Source organism: Mya arenaria, chromosome 7 (assembly GCF_026914265.1).
Source record: "Mya arenaria isolate MELC-2E11 chromosome 7, ASM2691426v1".
Taxonomy (NCBI): domain Eukaryota; kingdom Metazoa; phylum Mollusca; class Bivalvia; order Myida; family Myidae; genus Mya; species Mya arenaria.
The window spans coordinates 5,350,023-5,361,436 of NC_069128.1; the positions used below are offsets into that span (position 1 = coordinate 5,350,023).

The 11,414-nt window shown below is 35.0% G+C and overlaps 1 protein-coding gene across 2 annotated transcripts; it reads left to right on the plus strand.

Annotated features, from left to right (window-relative positions):
• The first annotated feature begins 4,367 nt into the window (after positions 1 to 4,367).
• On the plus strand, positions 4,368 to 10,620 carry LOC128240528 (semaphorin-5A-like). Of its 2 annotated transcripts, XR_008262177.1 has the most exons (7): positions 4,368 to 4,440; positions 6,104 to 6,233; positions 7,432 to 7,614; positions 8,284 to 8,454; positions 9,624 to 9,797; positions 10,049 to 10,176; positions 10,498 to 10,620. XR_008262177.1 is itself a non-coding variant. In XM_052957187.1 (4 exons), exons 1-4 carry the CDS (start codon positions 8,259 to 8,261, stop codon positions 10,609 to 10,611), a joined length of 612 nt encoding a protein of 203 aa, XP_052813147.1. In that variant the 5' UTR covers positions 7,861 to 8,258; the 3' UTR covers positions 10,612 to 10,620. The 2 variants fall into 2 exon arrangements, 1 of the variants encoding a protein (XP_052813147.1); XM_052957187.1 differs by lacking the exons at positions 4,368 to 4,440; positions 6,104 to 6,233; positions 7,432 to 7,614 and having other exon boundaries at positions 7,861 to 8,454.
• The last annotated feature ends 794 nt before the right edge of the window (positions 10,621 to 11,414 follow it).

Below are 11,414 nucleotides of genomic sequence, written 5' to 3' on the forward strand. Positions count from 1 at the left end.
TAAACTTTCACCCGTGTTTCTTGCAAATATGACATTAAAAAATCATGGCTTTCATGTTTGTTATTGCATCATTTTCGCACATTTGTGGCCTTTCTCAACCTCTAAGGACTATCCACGATTCATCACGACGACATTTCCCTATGTAAGAAGATTTTCTTTTACCACACCTAAACCGCTGGGAAATCTCGCTGTCGGGGAACATATATTTGGAAACGAAATATGTAACCAAATATTTGAGTATATAGCGGCACTTCTAATGTCTCGTTATGGAGCTTGCTTCAAATATTGCGCCACAGTATGTAACCTGGTTTTTGGGTATACAGCGGAACTTATAATGTCTCGTTCTTGAACTTGCCTTAAATATTGCGTCACAGCATGTAACTGTTTTTTTTTTGGATATACAGCGGCAATTATACCGTTCGGCTGTGGAGTTTGCTTTTACTATGGCGCCACGGCATGAACCCGGGTATTCGCTATCAAAATCAACAGTCAAGTCAGTTTTTTTATCTATGATATGGTTAAAGAAATGCAGACTAGATTAAACAGGTATATTAAATTTTAAAATAAGATAAAGCAAAAACTTTGGCTCTTTATAGACTATGAAACAAAAGGAGTCATATATTTTCTGTTTAAAGCTGCACTGTCACAAACTTCTGACAAAAGAACAGTTTGCCGTTATTAATACTTACTTTCGGGGTTGTATGGCTAAACCTGCTACCATATTGCTTATTAAGAAAACCATTATATTTTTAGCAGAGCAGTTTTCAATTGAGATCTGTTCTAATGTGAGTCTTATATGACATGATTGAAGGTTGATTCTGAGATAAAAGAAATATACTGTCAAAATTTAGTGCATCAAAATAATACGTACTTAAATTTAACAACATAAAACTGTGTCCCAAGAATTAAAAGAAAATAACAAGGCTCAAACAAGATAAGATCGACGAAGACCCTTATTGTGATGATCAAGATTCTGAGCATAAAGTCTTTCAGAATTTACCGTTGAATAAATAATGATTTCCAATGCTGATAAGCTCTTGCTGAATTTCAGCTAGTCCCTGGTTTAACCGTAGAACTGAACAGTGTTACTCAACATCCTAAAATGTGTATTGTAGATAAACATTCTACAATCTGCTGCAGTGTGCAAGAAATGCGGCATTTACAATATAAACAAACGTGGGCTGATGCTCGAAATAGCTGCTTATATAAGAGTGCTGGCACCCTAGCTATCAGAAACGCGGATGTTTGCTTGCTGAGCCGTTTTGAAAAGTGCGGAACTGGATAAACTAAAAGCATATTAATAATTTCCACTAATATAAGGTATGCTAATTTATTTATAAATGTATTTTTATAACATATGCATAAGTATGCATATATTTTGTTAATAACGATGCGGTTATTATATATACATGGCAAATATACGCTGGCAAAGAGGTGACATGTTCGAATTAGATTTATCTCGCTGTCACAATATTCTGTCTCGTTTAGACAACTTTTTTTATCTCGTGGCCACAAAGTATCTATTTCGTAGCCACGAATTCCTTACTCTTCACCACAGCTTTCTTTATTGTTTCCAGGTATATAACTCGTGAACATGAATAAGTTACGTCGTGACAACGACTGGTTGTCCGGTACGCACATTGGTTAGTGCACTCGCTTCTCACCTAGGCGACCCGGGTTCGATTGGTTTATCCAACAACATAATACCATACTCTCGTGCAACATCGAGCCAACGAGAGTGGTTAATATAAGTTGCTATAGCTTGTTTCACAGTCGTTGAAAAACTAAGTAAGTTTAAACTACTCGATTTAACAACCTATTTGGGTGTGGCCACGGTTTTCCTGGACTTACAGTCATCCCGAAATCGTCGCTACGACATGCTTAGTCGTGGGAACGAGTATGTCTTGACCACGAGATAAGACATGATACATGTCATCTCTATGTCACTGTAAATAAAACGAAACATTCATTTCGAGACGAAAGGAAACAAGTATAACACAAATGAAAGTGTTTTGCTATTGATTATTAAGGTCGTGAAATACTGTAAACACTTTTCAATGTAGAATGACAATGAATCATAACTTTGCACTAGCAGTTTTCAAATATATGCATTATGTGATGTTGCTTTGGAACTGCAGTTACATACAGTCCGTTTATTTCTTTAGAAGAATACACAATCGTACAGCTATACATATATACTGATCAATAGAACTGAGATGAATATACATATCTTCAATATATTGTTAAATAATGTGTTTATTGTTGTTAATAAACTCATTCAGAAACCAAACATTCACATTTCTTTTCTTTAAGAACATATGTAAAGCAAGCAAATCATAAAATAAAATACTCAAAATATCAATGTTTTTTGCTCTCCTATCACTGATTAAGTATGTTTCATAAATACAGTATCAAAATTTGGCTCAATACAATATTGATGCAATTATATTCTTCTTGGTATATCTTATATCCTACCAAGATGGATTTATGTTGTTGAGATGATTGTTTATACCACTTTTTTAAACATGGAGTTTACGGTGTTCCAAAAAGTAGATAAAGTAGAACATTGTTCATAATCTTCTACTTCATAGTATGCATCAAGGACAGTCTCTCGATTTCCAAGTGAATTAATTCAGATTCGTCTTCACAAGATTATGTAACAGTTTAATTTTGAACTGTTTGACTGTATTGTCAACAATACATTTATAATTAATAAAATATTATGATTTCCATTCTACTTTTTCTTGAAGACGGCGGGTTTTTCAAAAGCTAATAAAAAGCTGGTAAATTTCTTTATTTGTCATTTCGGTTAGATGTTTATTATGAAACTTTATTTCTAGCTTGGTGTTAACTATAGAATTTGATGATTCATTTGATTAAACAATATTTTTTTCCAGCTAGCTGGTATAGAATGTTTTAACATATAACTTTCAGCGATCCAATTCGTTTTGTTTTTAAAATATTTCAAAATTTATTGTCCTGGTTTTAGACAATAACTTGAAATCTGGCATATCTAGACCACCTTCAAGCTTGTTACCAACAACTGTCTTACGTTTGATTTTATCTCTTTTTCCGTTCCGGAAAAGCTCGAGGATCTTTGAATTGAATTAATTATCTTGAAAATGAAATGTTATCGGAAGTTACACTATTTTGAGCTAAGTAAACAGGCTTGGGAAAAAGTAGGGTTTTATAACCGTTATTTTTCCAAAGTTTGTAAGTTTTCGTTCACTCCAAGTGTTAATTAGCTGCTTACACTTTTCGATTTTTGTCGGTCCAACTAAGGTTTACACATTCATTTTAGTATTTCCAAAGTAGACCCCAAGATATTTAACATGTTTTGTAGTAAATTGTACACCTTGTAACAGAGTGACGGGTTGATTTTTCGATGTACCTATCCAGAAACCTAGCGTTTTCATCTTGTTAAGTTTAAGACCTGAATGTGCTACAAAGGTATCAATAATTCTAAAACAATAAACAGGTTTTTTCTAAATGGTTTTTAAGAAATAAAGTAGTATCGTCTGCAAGTTGGGTAACTTTAATGGTGTCTTCTTTTAGTTTTATACCATCATATGTTTCACATTGTTTCAGTTAAATTGATACAACTTCAACAAAAAAGAAGAGCAGAAAGAGAGCAGCTCTGTCGTAAATAAAATGAGTCTGATATCCATCCATTGTTTGCTATTTTGGACGTTATTTTGCCAAAAAGAGTCTTAACCCATCTAATAAACGAGTCCCCAAAGCCGAATTTATTCAATATGTCGACCATAAAAGACTATTCTAATGTGTCGAAGTCTAAAAATGGAATCGCCCCCCTTTTGTTATAAAGATCTGTATAAGATCAGTATAATCAATGAAATCATTTATAAGTCGTATATTGAAACATATATTTCTGTTCTTGATATAACCTTGCTGATCAAAACTTATAATTTTTGGTAGGACTAATTACATACGTTTCGCTAAAATCTTTGCTACTCGCTCCTAGTCGATATTTAAAAGGAATAATGGAACCCAATTATCAAGGTTTTCGGGATCAGCCTTTTTATACAACAGCAAAAAAACTCCTTCTTTTTAAGTAAAATAATTTGCCGTTTTCATATCTTTCGTTAAAAGAATTAATAATAAGATTTCCAATTAAAGCCCAAAAGGACTGTATGGCCATCAAGTCCAGGATTATTATTCAGTTTCATTGTTTTAAGCGCTGCTGTTGCTTCTTCGTGAATTATTTTGCCCTGCATTTATCAGATAAATTTGGTTCCAAAATGGTAGCTATGTTAACGTCGTTTATATTGATTATATTCCAAATTGTCTTTATATTTTGTGTTGTCAAATCCGTATAGAAATTAACTTCTGCATCTGATATTTGTTTTGTTTTACAGTGTAACAGATAATCTGCTTAGTAACGCTTGTGGAACAAGTGCCCGAATTCAACAGTCAAACCAGGTAAAAGATAGTTTTACTTTGCTTATATAGTTTGTGAAACCATGGGCCATATTCAAAAGTCAACCCAGGTAACATAGATGTGTGCTTTGTTTGTAATAAATGTGAAACCAGGGGCCGTATTACAGTTAACAAAGGTAAAAGAGAAGTCTGCTAAGTTTGTAATGTTTGTGAAACCAAGGGCCGTGTTACAGCCAACCAAGGTAACAGAGAAGTTTGCTTAGTTGGAATGTTTGTGAAACCAGGGGCCGTATTACAGCCAACCAAAGTAACAGAGAAGTTTGCTTAGTTGGAATGTTTGTGAAACCAGGGGCCGTATTACAGCCAACCAAGGTAACAGAGAAGTTTGCTTAGTTGGAATGTTTGTGAAACCAGGGGCCGTGTTACAGCCAACCAAGGTAACAGAGAAGTTTGCTTAGTTGGAATGTTTGTGAAACCAGGGGCCGTATTACAGCCAACCAAGGTAACAGAGAAGTTTGCTTAGTTGGAATGTTTGTGAAACCAGGGGCCGTATTACAGCCAACCAAAGTAACAGAGAATTCTGTTTAGTTGTAAAACCAGGGGGCGTATTACATTGAACGCAGGTAACAGCTAAATCTGCTTAGTTTGTAATGTTTGTTTAACTAAGGGCCGTATTACAGTCAACCAAGTTAACATAGAAGTCTGCTTAATCTGTAATGTTTATGAATCCATGTGCCCTGTAAGCAACAGCGAACCAAGGTAACAAAAACGTCTCATTATTTTGTATTGTTTGTGTAATTAAGGACCATATTCAACAGTCAACCATGTAATTAATGAGTTTCCTTAGTTCGTAAAGATTGTGAAACCAGGGGTTATATATAGTATACGTTTTCCAAGCCTTATTCGTAGGGACGCCTAAGGTTTTTTATCCAGTCTACTATACACGCTATTGTAAAGTCCATCCAAATCACTCACGGCCCAATTATACATACCATTGTCTTATACGAATATTTGTAAAGTGAAAGGATGTAGCTAGTATTTAAACGAGTATTTTAAACATTGTCGCGTATTACGTGTCTTTACAAGTTTAAACATTACATTGGCGAGTACCTTTATCACTGACCCCAACACCAATTAAAAACTATTTTATGATGTAGGTGTAGTTTGTCTATGTTGTTTTGTATATTGTGTGCATCTTGTGTATGTGTTTGTCTGGCCATAACCTGATACCTTGAATAGGGCATTCGGAGACTTGTGGTCACTGAGCTTGTCCCTGTGGTGAACATAGTATTGTTTTATATACACATATAGAACAATAATGTAAATATGACAACATATGTATTTATGGTACAAAAAACATTCGCATGTCATACAGTGATCTATATTGTTATTTGTTATATGAAAGGATTTATGCACATATGGATTAAACACTTATTTGTAACGCTCAAACAACTTCAATATGGTCGATCTAACGTAAAAGGAGAGATGGTGGTTTTTTGAAATAAAACATGATTATAAAAGCAACATATTTTATAATCGTACACTTTAGTATAACGCAGCAAAATTAATTGTGTACATTATAATGCAGTCGTTATGTATTTAGACCATGAAATAGTTGTTAAAATGTGGACTCATTCACATTAAACAACTTATACTGTTCTTGTTTAAACAATATGTTTTTTTATATATTATGTAATGTTTACAGAATGATATGGTTACGTGCAAATATCGTTATGATTGCGTTGATGGTAACGACCTGTTTTAGTGAAGACAGATTGGCAATATTGGAAGGCCAAATGACTCTGATGAAAGCCTTTCAGTCCAACGTTGAGGTGGTAAGTTTATACTTTAGAATACTATACTTCTGTTGTGGTCAATATGTAGCTTTTCTGGCTGTTTCCGAGATATTAACCCAAGACACTAGCTTCTCTGAAGATCGAGATAGCAGTAGATAGATAATGTTGAACTATGTTCTTCTATTGGGGTCAATATTTACTTTAGCTTTCCTGTTAGTGACTGTGGACGCTAGCTTATCAGTCGTACTAAATGGTAATACTTGACAATCGTACTAAATGGTAATACTTAACAGTCGTACTAAATGGTAATACTTAACAGTCATACTAAATGGTAATACTTGACAGTCGTACTGAATGGTAATACTTAAGTGTTGCTAATTTATATTCTTCTGCTGAGGTCAATATGTAGTTATACGGACAAGACAAGTGTTACAAACCGAGGACGACAGTTTTATAGACCTACAATATGTCGTTAGGTATAGAATATCATCATATATTTGTGTTGAGGTCATAACGTAGTTTCAGTGACCTGTCACGTGATATTGTCCGAGGACGATAGCTTCTGCGAGCTACACTATGGGTAAAAATATATACGTTGAAATATAGAGTTTGTTTTTGTGACATATCATAAATATGTTGTTATATTACACAACTCCTCCCTCTTTTTAACTTCGGCTTTGATTCTATTGTGCGTTACAAAATCAGTTAAAGCCGCAATAATCCATGCCCTGGTATGGACACTTTTTTGGCTTTTTTTTATCAGATAAACAATAACTCATGCAGAGGAATGATATACCTGTGCTAAGTATAGCTGATCTATACAAGCACCAGCACAGACGATAAAGTTGACTCACTATGGTATGCATTGTGCAACCTTTAAGTCAAATACATGAAAAATAAAAACTGCCACATACAATTGTTTACAATTTGCAATTCCTGACCCCATAAACTCCTATCCGGGATTTTCAAATCTTTGACAGTTTGCAGATATTTTTCTCACTAAGAATTTAAATGAAATTTTCTCTGCCATTTCAATTGAAATGTTGCAAATAGTTTTTTAAAACGTTTTTCGGCAAAATATTTCCGGTTAAATTGACTTTTGTGAGGCTTGTTGAAAATACCATAAACACCTGCCCAAGCGCCATCTAGGCACTTAAAAAAGTCAAATGTAAGGATTTAGATGAGCAATCTTACAGTTCCATACCTTCATTTAACAGGGGTATTGTTCTTGTTTCAGAGATTGGACGCAATACAAGGAGATCTTGGTACATTAACTAAGAGAGTTTCCAATCTTGAATCTCTTGTTACCACGCTGGAAAACAAGGTTGAAGAGCTCATAGGCAGAACAACCGAAGTTTATGGCATCATTAATGAGCAGAGTTCTACAATAAAAGACGGTATTATGGTCACCATCAGGGGCGTAAGTAACTCATAGCTAACGTAAGAATGATAAGTTTATCTGTGTTTAAAGCAATTACATATTCGGACAATGCCTACCTGTAATTATTGTTAACAAATATGTTGATAAGTACATTTTACAGGCGAATCAAAAATGCAATTACTGTGTTTGATAACTAGTGCAACGATCAATGTTTTGTGTCGTATAATTCACTCGAAATAAAAGTTTACATGCCATAACTTTATTTTATATACCTATCGTAGAGTTTAATAAGATGATGCTAAGTTTCAGCTTCATCTGCAGCTTCTGTTACAATTAAGTCGTGTTGGTGTTTCTACATTTCTAAAATTGCTCTAGCCATCACAAGCCATTTGGCGATTTGTAAACGATTGTTTTAAACGAATGAGGTATGCACAAAAGATCATGTCCAGGACCGCTAACAAGAAAAACATTACTGCCAAAAAACATACGACTACGATATGTCATATGACTGAAAACGACACGTCACATAACTGACAACGACACGTTTGATGACTGGCAAGCTGTTAGGAAATGGCGTCGAAACCGTTTTGATGCGGACCTTTAATTGCCTTTGTCGTCAATCAGGCCTGGCAATTCAAATTATTGACTTTTTAAAAAATAATTTCTAAATACTGACGTTTAATATGGTTTTCACTTTTCTATATCTAGTTCACATATCCTGGAGTGACTGGTCTGCATGGTCCGACTGTTCTCAGTCATGTGACAGAGGCAGAATAAGTAGACACAGGTTATGTAATGTACCTCCGCATTTAACTGATGGCATTTGTATTGGTGGCGATACAGAAACAGAGGAGTGCGTCATTCGCGAGTTTTGTCCATGTAAGTATGTTGCGATAACTTCATTAAATACATATTCTCTCAATAGTAACTACCAAAATTCGGTATAATTTAAAACACATAAAATGTATAGGTTATTAATTTTATTTGTGAGAGAAGCTACATCAGTGTATACCTATCCATACGAACATCTCCTATTGTTAAATAGGACAAGATCGTTAACGTCTCAGTTAAGCTCCGGCCCGTGTCCTCTGTCACTGGACGAGGTCGTTACCGTTATAGTAAATATACAGGCCGGGTCCTTTGTGTAACTGGACGGAATCGTAATCGTTACAGTTAAGATCAGGCCCGGGCCTCTGTATAACTTGGCGAGATCATTACCGTTACAATAAGGACCCAGCCCGGGCCTCTGTGTTATACGACGAGATCGTTAATGTTACAGTTAAAAGCCCGCCCGGGTCCTTTGTGTTAATGGACTATTTCGTTACCGTAACAGTAAAGATCCGGTCCGTGTCCTCTATGTTACTGGACGATATCGTTACCGTCACAGTAAAGATTTCCCCTGGTCCTCTTTGTAACTGGTCGTTACGGTCACTGTTTAGATCCGCCTCGGGTCCTCTTTGTTTCTTGACGACATCGTTACGGTAACAATTAATGTCAGCCCGTGGTCGTCTTTGTAAATAGTCGAGGTCGCTACCGTTACACATATAAATACCTCATTCAATACTTTTCTGAGGAGTTTTGATTGGTAACATTTGCTACGTTGTAGCTTTGAACTTAATCTTTGACGAAAACCACTACGCCATGACAACATGTTTATAAATACAAACAAATGACTATAATTGTGTAAACAAAGGCGGTAAAATAGACCAGTGGAATTTTAAATTGAATATGTTATATCCTGTTTAACACACAACCCAAAATATGCATACGTAGGCACGCACGTATGCACGAACCTACGAACGCACACACATACACATACACTAAGATACAATGATCACATGTCAACATCAAAATGTATTGATTCATTAGTTGACACTATTTCATAACTTAAGTGTTTCTGTTGATGGCTAATGGGTTTAATGAACGAAATAGAACAACTTTGAGGTGTCCTGCGATAACATTGTATACATCGTCCATACTCCACCATCCATAGAAATAATTGCATGAATACTTCTTTCTAAAATGCAACATTGTGTTTTTTCCTACAGTTGATGGTCAATGGGCTTTGTGGTCGACATGGAGCACCTGTTCTGGGTCCTGTGGTGACGGCGTGGAGACCAGAAACCGATCCTGCTCCGATCCAGCTCCTGCTTATGGTGGAAAGGTGTGCCCGGGACATGACATTGAAACAAACCCATGCAACTTGCAGCAAAGTGTCAAATGTAAGAATCATTGGTTTATTCAAATGTAAGACACGTTTGTTGATTCTCTGTATTTCTTTATAGTGTAAGCTTCAATGGTTCCTATACCAATAACTTTAGCAATGTAGACAAAATGTGTTAATGTTAAAATAAATGCCAAACATGTGCCTTGAATATAATACTATTCTAAGACTCGGACTTGGATTCTTATGTGTGGCATTATCACAGTTCACTATTTGATAAAGACATTTTTGGCATCATATACTCCTCAGATGACTGCAGTGATGTGTTAAAACTGGGCCTGTCACACGGTTCGGGTGTGTACAGAATCACGCCCTGGAACACGCACAAGGAAGTGGATGTTTACTGCGATATGGACACCGATGGTGGTGGGTGGACGGTTAGTATGATGGTGTCTATATAAATATTGCGATAATCTCATAAGATATATGTCCCATACATTTTTTATAAATATTAAGGAATACTGTTGTTTAAGGTATTTAAGACATCAACAGAAAATGCTTATGTTGTTTAATGCACTCGACCATTGCATAATAGACTGATGTTTTTAAGATGTTTGAAATATAAAACGATAATGAATGATATTGTTTAAAGAACGTACCTAGCGAAAAATAATACTGTTTCAGGCCGGAAATTATAATATAAAAACCGACTGTAATTAAGGTGATTTTAAATATTGACTTCTTACTTCTATCTGTAGGTGTTTCAAAGACGATTCGATGGGTCTATTGAATTCAACAGGAGTTTTGTGGAGTACGAGCAGGGTTTTGGCTCACTGGATGGTGAATTTTGGATGGGTAAGTTTTTACGTTAAGTTTTAAAGGAACATTCTCCATACACAAGAGCGAATTAAGTGCCGGTCCTCGCTTTAAATTAAATAAACTACACATCTGCATATTTATCAAGGCAACATTTAATGATGTACTCTTTCTTAGTCATCTAGCAAATTGACGGAAGTTGAAAGGTGATTACCTTCATATATTTAATTTGAGATGAGAGTTGAAGTAACTAATTACATGTTATCTTGAGTGGAAATGTGCGAATATAACGATATCGTGAGTTCAGTTTTACGTTGCTTGTTTTGTCTGTGTAGTGTGGAGAAAATGTGGCATCTTGTAGAATTAGAGCTTAATGATTTTGTGCGAATATACCAAGGTTGTGAGTTCATATTCAAACATGTGTATTAATAAATCACTCATAAAATTAGAAAAAAATTAATAATATTAATTACTTGTAGTGTTTTAACTTGTATTCTTTATAGCACTTATAAACTCAATCCCAGAGCAGTGTTTTATTGTATATGAAGATGAAGATTCCTCAGAGTAAATTTCGTATGTTAAACTGCTAACTTGATATTATTACGCGATCTACTTGCAACTTTGTTAAATAATAAGAATATTGATATTGTGAAACGTTCATTAACATCCGATTGTGTTTTCGAAGGCAAATGGAAGATCTCCGCCGATTGTATTCTGAGAATACTCAATTCAGGACTTCGGTCAACATCGAGTTCAATAATGGAACCTCATTTCATATTCATCTGTATTTCTCTTTTCAGTCGATCAAAATCTAAAGTAAATATGTGATGTAATATAAGACGTCGTTCACAGATAATAA